Genomic DNA, 17,049 nt, shown 5'->3' with positions numbered 1-17,049 from the left:
ATAAAAGCTTGTTTCACGCTGTCCTCAAAGTGGATCCAAGTGTGGTATTTTGACAATATTGGCCTTGTACATAACAGTAAGGCCACCCACATCCCTCCTATGTTGAAGGCTCTGCTGAAATGACAGACCTATCCAGGATAGGTCCAGGCGAGAGATGAGACGTCTTGCTCTGTTCTCTACTCTGTCAAGCAGTCGCAGATGAGAGGGGGGGGGGGGCAGGCAAACCAAGAAAGTGGAGCATACTCAAGGTGTGAGCGTACTTGTGCCTCGTACAGGATCTTGCAACCCCTACTGTCAAGCAGATGCGAGATACGGCGAAGTGCTGTAAGCTTCCTGGCTGCCTTGTTTGCAAGATTTACAACATGGTTCTTCATGGTTAGTTTGGAGTCAGATTTCACCCCAAGGATATCAACTTCTTATCCAGGTGCCAACACTCTCCCATTCATCCTTACTACTGCACCAGCATTACCATCATGGTGCCTAGAGACGATCATCATTTGCGTTTTCTCAGGTGCAAATGTTACTTGGCATCTATTTCCCCAAGCTGATATAGCTCTCAGCTGGTGATTGATGTAGCTTAGAGCAGCTGGCATTTCTTCTCTTGGATAAGTGAATGTCAGTGTACAGTCGTCTGCATATGCATATGATTCTGGGATGAGATGAAGGTCGTTGAAGTAGACATTCCATAACAATGGACCCAGCACGCTTCCTTGTGGAACACTTGCCCCAATAGGATGTCTTGCTGATTCTGTTCCATTGAGAACTACCCTTAGAGATCTACCATGAAGGTAATCACTGAGGAGAGATAGCGTAGAGCCTGCAATTCCCAGTGCTTGAAGTTTTGCTAAGAGGCCCTGGTGCTACACCCGGTCGAAAGCGCCAGCAATGTCCAGTGCTACCACACAGCTGACTTTGGATTCATCCAGTGACTGGTGCCACTTAGTGGAGAGGTTTAACAACAGATCAGCAGCAGAGTAACCTTTCCTGAAGCCATATTGACGATCACAAAGTAGTGAGTGGTAGTCAAAAAAACTGTCATTTGTCTTGAGATTATTGTATCAAGGATCTTACCAGTGATTGACAGGAGTGACACTGGTCTGTAGTTGCTGATTTCTACTCTGATCTTCGTTTTGTGAACGGACTACATTTGCCTCTTTCCATAGAGAGGGCCATTTACACTGTACTAGGCAGTGCTGAAAGATGCGAGTTAGAGGTGCTGCTAGCTGGTCTGTACATCTTCTCAACAACCTTGGGCTCAACTTGTCTGGGCCCACAGCCTTTTCTTGGTCAAGAGATTTAAGAAGGAAATGCACCTCCTCCTGCCTTATTGTCACCACTGACAGTTTTGACACAGTTCTTGCAGCTAGCCAAGGAGGGTCCCTTGCTGGATCAGGAACTTGCATTTTGGTAGCAAAGTGTTCAGCAAAGAGGTCCGCCTTCTCTTGACTACTAGTAGAGGTGGTCCCATCCTGTCGATTTAGAGGTGGAATAAGTTCATCAGGCAGATAACCTTGTCTGTCCTTGACCAGGGACCACCAGGTTTTGGAGCCTACCCTACCTGATGCTAGCTTTCTTTTAGTGTCCACCTCCCATTTAGCAATGGCCCACTTTTGAATGTCACTCATATGTCTACAGGCTTGCATGTGCAATTTCCTGTTATAGGTGGTAGGATGTGTCTTATGCCTTAACCATGCTTTGTACTTAGCAGTAGCAGCCTTTCTACAACGAAAGCCAAACGAAGGCTGATCTGTAGGCTACGTCACATATTGCCGGTGAGGAATGTGTTCTTGTTGTAGATTAAGGATGTGTCCAGTGAAGGCTTTCACTTGGTTGTCAACCTCCCCTTGGAGAAGAGCATTCCAATCGGTGGTGGCGAGCTCAGAGCAAAGGGCTGGCTAAGTACCTCTTTCCCATAGCCAGGTTGTGCGTGTGGACTCCTCACCTCGTTCTGTTGGGATCTTAAGTGTGGTAAAAACAGCCTTGTGGTCAGACGATCCAACGTAGCCGAGGGGTTGACAAGTGACTATGCCTTCTGCCAGATCACATGCTACTGGGTCAAGGGAGGAGCCAGAGATATGAGTAGGGAAATCAACAAAGTTTCTCATGTCAAACACTGCAAGAAGGTCATCAAAGTCCCTCTGTATAAGGTGCTGGTTGAGGTCACCAACAATTATAATATGTTGACAGTTGTGTTGTAGGAGAAGGGAGTCAATATTTTCCATTAGGAAGTTGATGGGGTCTGCATGTTGCCACTGAGGTCTGTACATTGCACATGCTAGTACAGAGGTACTAGTGTTTATACAGAGCTTGAACATCATTTCAAGATGTGTAGTGGTGGCAACATCAATGTGCTGGGCATGAACGCTTTTAGAGAAGCACACAGCAACACCACCTCCTTGCCCTTGCCTGTCTCTTCTCATCCATGAGGTGTAGCCAGCAATTCTTGCAAAATTTTCTGTAGTCCTGTCATCCAAAAATGTTTCAACAACAGCTATCATGTCGGGATGCCGAGTGCTAACAAAACTGTGTGAGCTCTCCAACATTGGTAATGAAACTTCTAATGTTTGCCGACAGGATACTGATAGACTGGCTCCTCATGATGTGTTCAGCTTGAGGTGGTGGGTGTGTAGAGAATGTAAGGTTCCTGCCCTTGAGAGAGGTAGGGTACTGAGGCAGCTGCAGGGATGTAGGCCTGTGGTCTTGTATAAGGCACAATACCACCTGCTGGGCTGGGATAGTAGTAGCTAAGTGGGTGATGTGTGAGTTTGTTCACCAATTCAGAGATCCTGCTGGTTTGTTCTGAGAACAGGTCTCTAAACAGGTGGCCCTGTCTGTCAAGTTCCTTTTTCTTCCGACACTGGTCCTCCTGATGTCCTTTCTTGTAGCAGTAATTACACTTGGTATCTCGCAGGCAGTTGTTGGCAGTGTGCCCCTTCCGTTGACAGCGAGAGCACAGCCTAGGTGCCTGGGAGGGTGGACTAGGATTTGTTGCACCTCATGTGTTTTGCAGATTTGTCCTCAGATTCTGCCGCTGGAACTGTGTTAGTGGAGGGTGAGACGGCTGTATATGTCTTCCTCTTCCACGTCCCCTGCCCCGTCCTCTACCAGTTCTGACAGATGTGTCCCTGCTGTTCGTACTTTGGCGCAGTAGGTGATCAGGTGCAGTGATAGTTCCCTGATCAATAACTGCACCAATCTCTTGTGGAGAAACTCCTAGCTCAGAACTTGCTGATGAAGCACTGTTACCAGATTCTGGGATAGTGTCGGCAGGTGTGCTGACAGGTGTAGGATCAGAGATGGTATGTGCACTGTCAAGTGGACTGGCAGTGGCTGAAGCAGAGATGTCAGGTGTAGGAGAATTAACAGATCCAAGGCTTCCCTCGTTGCTGGGAAGAGGATTTGTTCCCTTTGTGGTGGTCAGAGGAATTGTTAGAATTCCCAAAGGTAGTGTTTTGAACTCTGTCAGTCTGTGGGACCTTAGCGATGACAGAATTCCACCAGTTATTAACCCCTGAGTTAAGCTCAGTGTGGGACTTCCAGTCTTTGTCAATAGTGTCACCATCAGTTGAGCAGCTTACGTCACTTGATGTAGGCTTGCACTGGCCTTTCTCTCTCTCTCTTTCTTTCTCTTTCTTTCTCTTTCTCTCTTTTTCTCTTTTTCTCTTTTTCTCTTTCTCTCTTTCTCTCTCTCTCACTCTCTCTCTCCTCTCTTTCTCTCTCTTTCTCTTTCTCTTTCTCAACGACATACCTTCTTTCACCGAGTTTAATAGTTTCTAACAACTACCTTTAGATGCCATCATAAACGAAGGGAGAAGTAATGAATAATTCATGCCGAGAATTGTAAACAAGCGTTGTGTGTTATGGGGAGTGACTTTGTCAGATGCAGATTCATACAAGTTTTCTCTGTTGCCGGACCAGAGAAAATGTAATGTTTTCCCTCTGCCCGGCTACCACCCCTCCGTAGCATATAAACATAGCATGTTTATATGCTGTGTAAGGTGTTTCTTATATAATTTTGAAAATAATATAGATGGATTAATGTAAATGTCTATTAACACAGTGTTTTCCCTCCTCCCGGCAAACACACCTCCATAGCATATAAGCATTGCATGTTTATATGTTACGTAACATGTTTCTTATATAATTTTCAAGAAAATATCATAGATGGATTAATGAAAATGTCTATATTAACGTAAAATAAGACATTTAATGTGCGCAAGAGTGATTATTATTACGTATTAGTGTTATTACTATGGCGTTAAGACTACAGGGACACTTAGTGATTTTAATGTATACCTGCATGCGAGCACAGTGTGTAAGTGTATTTAGGTACAGGTACACAAGTATAATTATCAGAGTACATATAAAATATGCAATAACTTTAAAATACACCTACCATCCGACTTACGACCTGCTCGACTTACGACCACTCGACTTACAACCGTGTTTTTTATGCCAAATTTCTGGGAAATAAACAACTGTGTGTTGTACACAGTGTTTATCCTAAACCTTACAGTATAAAAATACAGTACTAGCAACATAAAAAGCAAAGTAAAACATGAAATACCAAAATAAAACAATAAAATAGTCATTACAAAAATGTTTTGTTGATTTTCAGTAGTGAAGTTCGACTTGCGATCATTTCGACTTACGACCGGTTTCTTGGAACCGAACTCGGTCGTAAGTCGGATGGTAGGTGTACTTGAAATTTTGGAAAGTTTCCAAACATAATAGAAATGTGCTCATGGAGAATGTGAACAAACCAGGTGGCTGTATAGAGTTTTGGTCATAATTTGAAATTGCCATATTAGCGGAATGCCGTAAAGTGGGGCCCTACTGTATGTGCAAATCAAGCAGGAGAAAACTGGTAGACCCACATGCGAAAGACTGGGTCTGTGTGGTCAGTGTGTACTGTACAAAAAAAATCCTGCAGCATGGTGCATAATGAGAAAGAAAAAAAAACTCCGATCGTGTTTTTGGATTAAAATGCCAACTTTGAGGTATATTTTCATAGTTTTTATGGTTATATTCTTGTTTTCATAGTTCCTTTAGATAGAATGGAAAAATATTATAAAAATAGAGGTGATTTTGATTGGTTTTACTATGAAAAAGACCTTGAAGTGGAGCTGAAAGTAGGGGAAATGTTTGATTTTTGCCAATGTTCAAGAGTAAACAAATGATGTCATTGTCCAATAAATGTCCAGCTAGCTATCCTAATATGCAGTCATGAATGGGTTGACATTATTTATACAATTATTGCAGTATTGCAGTAGTCTGCATAACAGTAAATCTTCTATTTTTTTGTTTGAATAAAAATTCAAAATAGAAAGCAAGAGTAATATCAGAGGGCCCCGGAGATGACTGATGAACAAAGAAAATGTTATTTTAGAGCCAGGAATGACTGCATTGTTCATTCTGGACCCTATTTTGAAACTGGCATATTTTTTAATTTGCCTGCAATTGGCCAAATTGCCAATTTTTGACCACTTTATTGGGTAGTTGCAATCAGTAAATGGGCAGTTTCTTGTACTCAGTCGATAGAACAAATGGAGTTCTAAAGAAATAGTTGAGAGTTTGGTCGACTGGAACAATGGAATTAGCCGCAAAAAGGGCTCAAAGTGGGCGAAATCGCTGATTCGTAAATATCGCTGAGGTTGCTAAATTAGCGAGAGCGTAATTCCGCAAGTTTTCCATCAAATTTTGTACTTTTGGTGTCATTACCATCAGGAAAAGATTTTCTATCATTTCATTAGAAAAAATTGTTTTTTTTTTTCTCCCCAAATATTTTGCGACACCAGGAGACACCTCAGGATTTGGGGTTTCGGCAGTCAAAGGGTTAAAACTTTACAAGTTTCTTGTGATGGGCATTTATATATTATTCTCCAGATATAAATACTAAGTTCTTGTTTTACTTTTTATAGCTCACATCCCAGCAGCAGAACATTGGAGAGGAGGAGGAGTACGAGTGGGTAGATGAAGTGAAGATGGTACCACAGGAAGTTTTGGTAGAGGAAGTCGTGGAAAAAATAGAAGAGGTGACTGTTACTGAACAGAGAGAGTTACCCACTGTCATTGCTAGATACTCCTTCCAAGGTCAAGGCATGCATATGGTGAAAGGCGAGGTAAACAAAAATATTATGTTAGTGAATGTTTTCTTAGATATTCTTACGAAAACTTTGGGAATCACGTTTTCTTATTGAAATTCGTTCATTTTATGATGCTCCTGAGATTCAGATAAAAAATTATCCCTTTTATGAAATTTTTTAAAATTCCAGATGATGTTCCTGATCAATAAAACAAATCGAGATTGGTGGAATGTACGTAAAAATACTGGTGAAGAAGGTTTTGTTCCTGCTAATTATGTTAGGGAGAGTGAACCCAAGAAAATTAATGTTCGGGTTAAAAAGGAAGTTAAGGTTCCTGAGAAGAGAATGGTGCCAAAAACCAGGATGGTAAAGAAAACTGAAAGGGTCAAGAAGAGGAAACCTAGAGCCCCTCGTAAGTATAGGTTGTCTGCATTCCTCATTAAAATAAAATAAAATGTAACAGTAACAGATATTACATATATGTCTAACAGACTAGTTGGTCAGCTAACACTTGAGCTTTCCTGTTAGCTTTTGGTTGACTACTGTCTGTGACTAATAATTTTTCAACCTAAAAACATTTTGCTTAATCCGCAGCTCGAAATAAAAGATTTGAAGAACCAGAAACTGTTGAAAAACGTTTGCAGTCCATTAATTCAACCTACGGAAATTTGTGTGAACTTGCTCAAAAGCGACACTTGTATCTGGAAGAATCTATTAAACTTTTCTCATTCCTGAGTGAGTGCCAAGGTTTTGAAACCTGGATGAGGGAAAAAGAAAAGCTACTTAAAATGGATGAGAAGGGTGATGATGTAGAGACAGCAAAGCAGAAATTTGAAAAGTTCCTCACAGACTTGTCAGCCGCAAGCAGGAGGATTGAAATAATTGATAAGATGGTTCAGGACTTTGAAGCCACTGGACATAGTCAACTGGAAAAGATTAAAGTTCGCCAAAAGCAAATTCATGATCAATGGGCTCACCTTAATCGTCTGAAGCAGCAAAAAGAACGTAGTCTGGAGGGAGCATCCAGTGTAGAACTATTCCATCGCACTTGTGATGAGACGAGGGACTGGATGGTGGAGAAGATGGAAAAGCTGGACACCGATGAATTGGGTCGAGACCTAAAAACTGTACAGTCTCTCCAGCGCAAGCATGATCAGTTGGAGAGGGAATTAGCACCAGTGGAAGAGAAGGTAAAATAATAATCAGTTATTAGGCAGTGGACATACTACGTGATTTTGTCTGCTTGAAAATATAACCCATGAACAATTGTTTAGTCCGTACATTTTGTCTAAACATTTGGTCTTTAACCCTGGGCCTTTTTCTCGAGTAATGTATATACAGTAATTTCCAGATGGCAAAATAGCAAAACTGAGGGTTTACAATGCCTAAAAGATGCTGATTATTATATAATACTCTTTAACAAATGAATGTTATAACTCCACATTATTCTTTCCTCATTTCCCCATTCCTTGCATGCACATTTTTACTGTAGTTTAAATTTGTTCATTTGTATTTGTTTACTTTGGGTAATTTTATTAGAATTGCTCCTCTAATACCAAAGTTTGCTGAAAAAGTGTTGATGATAAGCTCATAAATTACGCTGGTTGCATGTGCAGGTACGTCGTGTCAACCTTCTTGCTGATTCTGTAAAAGCATCATATCCCCGAGAAAGACATGCTGTAGAAGCAAGACAAGAAGAAGTGCAACAGTATTGGGGTCAGCTGAAGGGTAAAGCTGTAGAAAGAAGGAACAGACTTGAGGAAGCTGTTGGCCAGCAGATCTTCCTTAACTCGGCTAAGGTAAAATTAACATTAAATTTGTGTTTTAAGAAGAAACTTGAGCAGTTTGTATTTGTTCTTTTTAAACCTGGAAAAACCAAGTTGTACAAGATGCATGTGCAGTTCTTACTATTCTGAAAATGATTAAGTGGGAATAATTTTTAGGCATTGTTGTAGATCTTCCAAATGAAGCAAAATGAAATTTAATCAACATGCAGTATACACGTATACATGTATCGGTTAATTATTTAGTGGTAATTACAGTGAGAGTAATAAGTAGATGGGGGTTCAAAACAAGTCATTGGTAGATAAAAAGAGAAGCAGAAGTTTATAAATTAAGGAGATAAGGTAAACTATATAAGCAACTTCAGGGAGAAAGGCAGACTAGATAGAGTACAGGTAATTGAGAGAGGGTAGAGGAGCTGTAGAGTAGATTTAGGACTGCAGTGTTAGTGTGCAGCAGAAGTGTGTGGGGTATAGGAGGGTGAATGCAGGAAGGAAGAGGAGTGATTGATGAGATGATGGGTGGTAAGGAAGGAAAGATTGGCCTCTGAAAAGTTTTTACAATGTAAAGTGATAAATGGAAGGAGGAGTACAAGGTTAAAAGAATGGTAAGGGAGTGCAGGAGAGATGATTAGGAGAGGCTTTTATCAACAAAATTTTGCTGATAATAAGAGGAGGTTTTAGAGCTAGTTAAATATGTTGAGAACCTTGGTACTTCCAGCAGGCATGCTTGAACGTGTTTGATAGGAGTGAATGGAGAGACATGGTTTTTAATACTTGACGTGCTGAGTGTGAGCAAAGTAACATTTACGAAGGGGTTCAGGGAAACCGGCAGGCCGGACTCAAGTCCTGGAGATGGGAAGTACAGTGCCTGCACTCTGAAGGAGGGGTGTTAATGTTGCAGTTTAAAAACTGTAGTGTAAAGCACCCTTCTGGCAAGACAGTGATGAAGTGAATGATGGTGAAAGTTTTTCTTTTTCGGGCCACCCTGCCTTGGTGGGAATCGGCCAGTGTGATAATAATAAAAAATAACCTTGGTAACAATTGGATTAAAGTTACAAACAAAAGAGGGGAGCCATTAGATGGGCAGGTGTAGGTACTGAGAAAATTCAGGGACTATTTTGATAAATTGTTGAATGTTGGAGTGAGAAAGAACCAGATAAAAGTCTGGTGTAGGTATGCGAGGCAGTCTGTTGAATGAAAGGGGGTATGGCAGCTGGGGTAGTTGGGATTAAGACATAAATATTAAAAGCTGGTGGAGATATATTTGTAGAGTGGTTGGTGTAATATGTTCAATATATCCATGAAATGGGGACAGTGTACCTAGGATTGGCAGAGAGCATGCATAGATCCTTTGTATAAGGAAAAAGGGGATATAATAAGCCTATTGAGTATACCAAATAGTTATGGTAGTTGCTGCTGAATTATGGGTAAGACAAGGAAACAAGGTTTTAGGAAGGGTAAGGGATATGTAGACCAAGTGTTAACTCTGAAGCTTATAGATGATCACTACTAATGGCTTTAGAAAAGGTATGGGATAGGGTCGAAAGGGAAGCATTGTGTTAATGTTGCAAATGTATGGAATAGGTAGTAGGTTAGATTAAGCAATAAAGAACTTTCGTGTGGATGACAAGTTATAGTACGGGTAGGCCTAGGATGGGAATGAGTGATGTCACCATGATTTAACATTTATAAATAGGGTTTTAGAAGTGGAGAGAGATGTGGAATTGAATGATAGTTGTTCTGGTACACAGTGGGAGTTGTTGTTTTGGGAGAATTGGAAAAGAAGTTGGCGAACTAATTTGGGAGGGTGTGTAAAAGAAGGAAATTAAAAGTAATCTTAGGAAAGAGTATGAAAAATGTAGGCAATGGGAGATTAAATATTAGATCGAAGGGAATATGGAGGAAGTAAATGTGTTCATTGCGTAGCGTTCAGGTGTTTGGGAGTGGACTTCTTTGTGAATGATTCTGAGAGATGAGGCAAACTATTAAATTGATGAAGATTAAAAGGTGTGTGGTGCATTGAGGCATCTGTTGAGACCAAGGACTATTTATGGAGACTAAAAATGGGGGAATGTACCAGAGTATAGGAATACCAGCATTGTTGTATGGATGTGAGGTATGGGTTTTGAATATTGCAGTGAGGAGAAAGTTAGAGGGAGTAGAGATGTCATGTGTGAGAGCAATGTGTGGAGTGAATATTATGCAGAAAATTCAGAGCTTGGAGATTAGGAGGTGTAGAGTTAATAAAAGCATTATTCAGAGGCCTGAGGAGAGGTTGAGGTGGTAAACAAAAATCAATCTTTCAGAGTCTTCTAAACTGGGTTGGTGATGTTAAAAATGCTCTGAATTCTGATGAGCCTGCTCGTGATGTTACGACTGCAGAACATCTTCTCAAGAGTCACCAAGATCTTGGAGATGACATCAGAGCTCACCAAGATGAATTCACCGAGCTCGGCCAGCTTGGAGAGAAGCTTGTCAGAAGGAATCCTGACTTCAGTGAAGTGCAAGAAAAGGTTAGAGATAACAAGTTGGTACTATGATAGGCTAGACAGCAACAGTCTTCACATAAGAAATGCCAGTCCAGTTAGTGTTTAAAACACTTGTGCTCTAGACTGAAATATTGTTGTACAGTAACATAACCCTTTTGAAGGCAAGCAAAATTGCATACCTACAGAAAATAGAAATTTCATTGCCCATGTTAAAAAATATATAATCAAAGTGTTATTAAGAACTTGGGCACTTAACCCTTTGGCTGTTTTGGCCGTATATATACGTCTTACGAGCCACCGTTTTTGACGTATATATACTCGTAAATTCTAGCGGCTTCAAATCAAGCAGGAGAAAGCTGATAGGCCCACATGTGAGAGAATGGGTCTTTGTGGTCAGTGTGCACCATATAAAAGAAATCCTGCAGCACGCAGTGCATAATAAGAAAAAAAAAACTCCGACCATGTTTTTTAATTAAAATGCCAACTTTACAGCCTATTTTCATGTAGAATTTATGGTTGTATTCTTGTTTTCTTGGTCTCATTTGATAGAATGGAAAACATATTATAGAAATAGAAGTGGTTTTGATTGGTTTTACTGTGAAATGGAGCTCAAAGTAGGGGAAATGTTTGATTTTTGACGATGTTCAAAAGTAAACAAATGATGTCATTTTCCAATAAATGTCCAAGTAGCCATTCTAATATACAGTCATGAATGGGTTGACATTATTTTGACAATTATTACAATATTGCAGTAGTCTGCATAACGGTAAATCTTCTATTTGTTTGAATAAAAATTCAAAATAGAAAGCAAGAGTAATATCAGAGAGGCCTGGAGATGTGACTGATGAACAAAGAAAATGTTATTTTAGAGCCAGGAGTGACTGCATTGTTCATTCTGGACCCTATTTTGAAATTGTCATTTTTTTTAAATTTTTGTGAAATTGGCCAAATTGCAAATTTCTGACCACATTATTGGGTAGTTGAAATCGGTAAATGGGCAGTTTCTTGTACTCAGTCGATAGAAAAAATGGAGCTTTAAAGAAATAGCTGAGTTTGGTACACTGAAACAATGGAATTAGCCGAAAATAGGGCTCAAAGTGGGCGAAATCGCCAATTCGTAAACATCGCCGAGGTCGCTAACTTCGCGAGAGCGTAATTCTGTCAGTTTTCCATCACATTTCGTTCTTTTGGTGTCATTACAATCGGGAAAAGATTCTCTTATCATTTCATAAGAAAAAAATAATTTTTTTTTTTTTGGGAGGAAATTTTGCGACACCAGGAGACGCCTCCGGATTTGGGGTTGCGACAGTCAAGGGGTTAAATTGCATTCTACATAGCACAGGTGAGAAGGATGGTAATTACCTGTCCTACATCTTTCAAACATTTACTTGTGCCAGTTTCTCTACATTCATAGTTTAGATTAAGTATAGTTAGGATAGATTAACCCTTTCAGGGTCCGTCCCGTAGATCTACGGCTTTATGGTGAGTGTCCAAACCGTAGATCTACGCCATGAGCTCAGCTCACTCTGATAAACTGTGAGTGGTACATTTGGGCCTAGATATGAGAGAATACATCTATGTGGTATGTGTGCACCACATAAAACAGATCCTGCAGCACACTATGTATAATGAGAGAAAAAAACTGAAATCATGATTTTTCGATTAAAACAGCAACTTTGCAGTGTTTTTTCGTATGTTTTTTATAGTTGTATTTGCGATTTCTTGGTCTCATTTGATAGAATGGAAGACATATTACAGAAAGAGATGATTTTGAATGGTTTTAGCACTGGAAATGGCTTGAAACTGAGCTCAAAGTAGCGGAAATGTTAAATTTTTGCCGATATTCAAGAGTGAACAAACGACCTCACACGTCTAATACACGTCAGCTGGTGGGTCTAATATACATTCACAAATATGGTGATGATATTTATACAATTATTACAGTATTGCATAACAGTAAATCTTCTATTTTTTGGTGTGAATAAAAATTCATTATGTGAATAAAAAATCAAAATGGAATTTATTTGTAAAGTCTCAAAACATAACTAATGAACAGAGGAAATGGTAGTTTAGTGCCAGGAATGCCTACATTGTTTATTCTGGACCCTATTTTGAAATTGGAATATTTTGAACTTTGTGTTAAATTGGCCAAATTAACAATTTCCGATCACTTTATTTTGTAGTTGAAACAGTTGACTTGGCGATTTCTTGTGCTCAATCGATAGAATAGAAGTAATACTAGTGAAATAGCTAAGAATTTGGTTGATTGGAATAATGTAATTGGCCTAAAATGGGAGTCAAAGTCGGCAAAATCGCCGATTCGTAAATATCGCTGACACATCTAAATTCGCGAGAGCATAATTTCATCAATTTTCCACCAAATTTCGTACGTTTTGTTTTATTACCTTCACAAAAAGATTCTCTACGATTTCATAAGAAAAAATAACAAATTTTTTTTTTGAAAATTCTTGGACACTGGTGCGTGACTCCAGATTTGGGCCTTGGACCCTGAAAGGGTTAATATTAACTAAATTGAACCATTTGTACTAAAACCCCAATAAATGCAGTAATGCATAATGTGAAAATTTTGGATTTGTATGTTGACACATTTAAGAGGTTAGGCTGTATTTTTCTTCCATTCAGTTTGACCTTGCATTACTTAATTGTATGTATTACAGTATTCGATACCACTATTTCAACAGATGGCATTACTGGGGGAAGAACAGCGAGCTATTCACCGGGGTTGGCAAGAGAAGGGTGATTGGTTGAGGCAGTGTATGGATCTTCAACTCTTTAATAGAGAAGCTGACCAAATTGATGCTGCAACAAGTTCTCATGAAACTTTCCTAGACTACAATGATCTTGGGGTAAGTCTTATAATTACAGCACTTTAATGTACTAAAGAATAAAAAGTCACAAAACTGTGGCTGGAACAATTCACAAATAATGCACACCAAGGAGAGGATGATGAACCAAAATGCAATTATGAGGTTCCTCTTAAGCGTAAGTTATTTGTGAATTTTATTGTAATACTTTACATGCTGTTTGAAATGGATAATAAAGGGCACAGTTACCAAGGTTAGAGAGCAGTAAAGGTTGCTTTGAGTGTTAGGGGTCTGGACATCTAAAATGCTCACACAAGCCTATTGTGAGTAGAGGCAAGTTTTTTGTTTTTTAATGATTTGACATGCTGTTGGATTGTGAGCAAGGTGAACATTTATGAGTCCTGTAAATGTTAAGTACAGTGCCTGCACTCGGGAGGAGGAATGGGGATGTTGCAGTTTTGGGTCATGTGTGTTTTGATGTGGGACTTCCTTCTGGCAAGACCGTGATTGAATGAGACTGGTAGATTAAAAAAAAAAAAAAAAGTTGGATTATCATTAGAAATTCTATTTTCTGTGCTCTAGTTGTTCAATATCAATGTATTGTAGGATAAGAATGCATTTTAAAGTGGCTTAGATAAAATTGTAGCTCTTAAAACATTTTATCATTTTATCAATAATGATTTTCTTAACATTAAAAACAGAAATATAGGGGTTTCAGTTTGTGCAATCTTAATTCAATTATTTGACTTTTTCTTGTTAATTATTTTATTTTTTAATTAGGGCACCTTGGATGATGTTGAAGCACTAATGAAGCATCATGATGACTTTGAGAATACTCTGATGGCACAAGATGAAAGACTGAAAACATTTAGTGAAATGGCAGATAAACTAATTGCAGCAGAGCATTATGATGCCACGTACATAAATGAACGCAGGGATCAGGTAAGTTAACCTCTCTTAATGTTTGGGAAGTGTGTAAACGCCTTTCTACTCTTCATGAGGAAGTAGCACACAAAGTACACACTTGTGTTCTTTTAAATTTAGTTATTGCTCATAAATGTTAGTGCACATGATATTTATGTATTTATTCATCTCTCTTAAGCATCTTTTTTCTTGAGAATAAATAGTTGATCACTTAGAAGGTTGTGGGTTTCTGTTGGACTACAGAATTGTTAGCTTTTTTCTCAGCCATGGTGGGAAATGACCTATGATTATAAAAAACTACTGTAAGGAATTGCAGGAAAATTGTTGTTGGTATGACCAGTGCTTTTGTTCACTCATGAAATTGCTAGTATAAATGGAAGTACAGTAAAACCCATTGGTTAGTCTTTTGCTGTTTCAACTCAGCTGTGCCATATGCTAGGTATCTCAGGTTGAATAGGTTCAGTAATGGGATGAGATACTGACATGAAGGAAAACAGATAAAAGTAGTTATACAGGACCCCCTATTGGTGCTGATATCCACACAGTGAGCTGTGTGTGTGTATTACTTGATAAAATAACTACAGCTGTTGCACGTGCATCTTGCTCATCAACGTATGGATGTTTTAAACCATTTTCAACATTGAGAAAAGTTGTTCCGTTTATTAGTTTCACTAACCTTATCCTTAACTTACTGCCAAAAGTTGTCTGTCTCCTGCTGGTGGGTCCCAGACAATTCAAGAGGGGCAATTCAGAGGTTTGTATATCATCACAAATGGCATGTAATATACTCGTATTGTAATACCTACAGAAGTTTTGTTAATCCTAGAATAGCTATTTGCTGTCTGATTTTTCATTCCAAAGACTTTTCATGAAACTTAAACCCACCCTGTGTCCTGAAACCTATAATTATCAGTCCTTTGGATTGCATTTGTGGAGGTATCTTTGGATAAAATCCAATTTAAATAAAAAATTCTGTGAATTGAGTAGTAATTTGGTAGTCATTATGTTTGTAATTTGTTTGATAATTTATAGCATATTAATACCAAAGTGAGGGTTGCAAAGGTGAAACCCTTGAAAACAGTCAGATATAATATTCCACTTAGTTTCAACATTTTATCCAGATCTTTTTACCTTTTTACTTAAATAGAACTTATTAGAATGCTCTACATTTATGTATTTTTAAAGTAAAGTGCTTTCATGCTTATGTGTCTTACTATTCAGGTACGTGACAGACGAGCTGCAGTAAAGGACCGTGCTCAAGCTAGACGGGAGCAGCTGAATGGTTCTATTGCCTATCAGCAGTTTAAGGCAGATGCAGATGACTTTGATAAGTGGATAACAGATAAAAAGAAGATGGCAGATGATGAATCATACAGAGACCTCAGTAACTTGGAGAGAAAAATGCAAAAGCACGAAGCATTTGAGAGGGAGCTTCATGCCAATGAAGGTCAGCTGCGACGTCTCAACAAAACTGGTCAAGATTTGATAGGCATGAAGCACTATCAGTCTGATGACATTAAGAACACTTTAGATGACCTCAATCAGAAATGGAAAGATCTTTGTTCCAAGACTGAAGAGAAAGGGATGAAGCTTAACCAAGCCAGTAACCAACATGGATACAATAAGAATTTGGAAGAAACTGAAAAAAACTTGGATGCTCTGGAAACTGCTCTTAAAAATAAAGATGTAGGCTCAGATCTTCGTTCATGCAAGGATCTCATGAATAAACAGCAGAATTTAGAAAATGATATGCATACTATGGAGAGAAAGATAAGCGAAATGTGTGCTGTTGGTGATCAAATGGTGCAAGATGGCCACTTTGATGCAGACAGTATCAAAGCATCCTGTGGATCTGCAAAGAATAGATTTAACAAGTTGAAGGTAAGATAGTTTTATCACTGTTTTTTAAGACTAATTTTTTTTGTTTTAAACTTTTAACATGCCATTTTTAAACATCTTTAAGTACCTTATTCAGTACAGCATTTTTGTATGTTTTTAATGTTTCAACAAGGCAAACCTGATTGCATTTTATTTCCTAGCACTTTGATTCCTGTGGGTCTAGTGCTTCCATGTGAATGTAATAATTTTAAGATGGTTTTTTCCTACTCTGTTTTGGTGGGCAAATGCTTAATTTTTTACTTAAAAGTAATTGTGTGAGTGAGTGTGGAGATTAGTAAGTGGATCCAGATGGTTTTTGGGACTTGATGAGCTGCTGGAGTGCAAGCATGGTAATTTATCGTGAAGGGATTCAGGGAAATCGGTTAGCCAGACTTGAGTCCTGGAAATGGGAAGTACAATACCTGCACTCTGAAAGAAGGGCTTGGGATATTTGCTCTTCAGAGGGACATGTAAACTGTCATATCTGTGTGCCTCTGGCAAGACAGTGGTAATGCAAATGATGGTGAAAGTGTCTTTCTGGTCACCCTTCCTTGGTGGAAAACAGTCAGCGTGTTGAATAGAAAAAAATATGTACACGGGCAAATTGATTTGTGATCCTATATTTTGCTCTGTTTCCAGGACCCGGCAGCCAGGCGTCGTGCAGCCCTTGAAGAGTCACTCAGATGGCACGAGTTCAACTTTGAGCTTGATGCTGAAATGCAGTGGATCAAGGAACACATGCCACTAGCCACATCAAAAGTTTGTATCTCATTTATATTTTGTACAAATTATATGAGCAAGTGAAATTAATGCCTTGTGTATTGGTATTGCTAGAATTTGTTGTGGAAAAATTGAATTGCGAAAAAAGTGATGAACCATGTAAATCAATGATTAGGTTCTGTGTAATGTTGTACTAACTGAAGTGATTTCAAGAGAATGTACTGAAAAGATATGTAGAATTAGATACTGGATTGCCATACTTGCAGTAGCTACACAAATTGGTATCACATTCCCTATGTCCACTCGCAATTTGCATATATATTAGAGGAAAAGTGTACAGTAG

General features: G+C 38.9%; 1 protein-coding gene across 15 annotated transcripts in view; it reads left to right on the top strand.

The window, feature by feature from the left end:
- Window positions 1–17,049, top strand: part of kst (spectrin beta chain, non-erythrocytic 5 kst) — a 436,819-nt gene that overhangs the window by 198,135 nt on the left and 221,635 nt on the right. For all 15 annotated transcript variants that reach the window (XR_011393672.1, XM_070097938.1, XM_070097941.1 and 12 more), the window contains exons 15-23: window positions 5,922–6,122; window positions 6,276–6,498; window positions 6,681–7,276; window positions 7,703–7,885; window positions 10,177–10,383; window positions 13,062–13,226; window positions 13,965–14,126; window positions 15,330–15,989; window positions 16,626–16,745. Coding sequence is in view for 14 of the 15 variants with exons in the window: in XM_070097938.1 (XP_069954039.1) it covers window positions 5,922–6,122; window positions 6,276–6,498; window positions 6,681–7,276; window positions 7,703–7,885; window positions 10,177–10,383; window positions 13,062–13,226; window positions 13,965–14,126; window positions 15,330–15,989; window positions 16,626–16,745 (2,517 nt within the window). In the remaining variant the exon portion in view is untranslated. The remainder of the gene's footprint in view (window positions 1–5,921; window positions 6,123–6,275; window positions 6,499–6,680; window positions 7,277–7,702; window positions 7,886–10,176; window positions 10,384–13,061; window positions 13,227–13,964; window positions 14,127–15,329; window positions 15,990–16,625; window positions 16,746–17,049) is intronic.

The sequence above is a fragment of the Cherax quadricarinatus genome, chromosome 60 (assembly GCF_038502225.1).
Source record: "Cherax quadricarinatus isolate ZL_2023a chromosome 60, ASM3850222v1, whole genome shotgun sequence".
Lineage (NCBI taxonomy): Eukaryota > Metazoa > Arthropoda > Malacostraca > Decapoda > Parastacidae > Cherax > Cherax quadricarinatus.
Note: the sequence above shows the minus strand (reverse complement) of the source record. Positions and strands in the feature narration are given on the sequence as shown.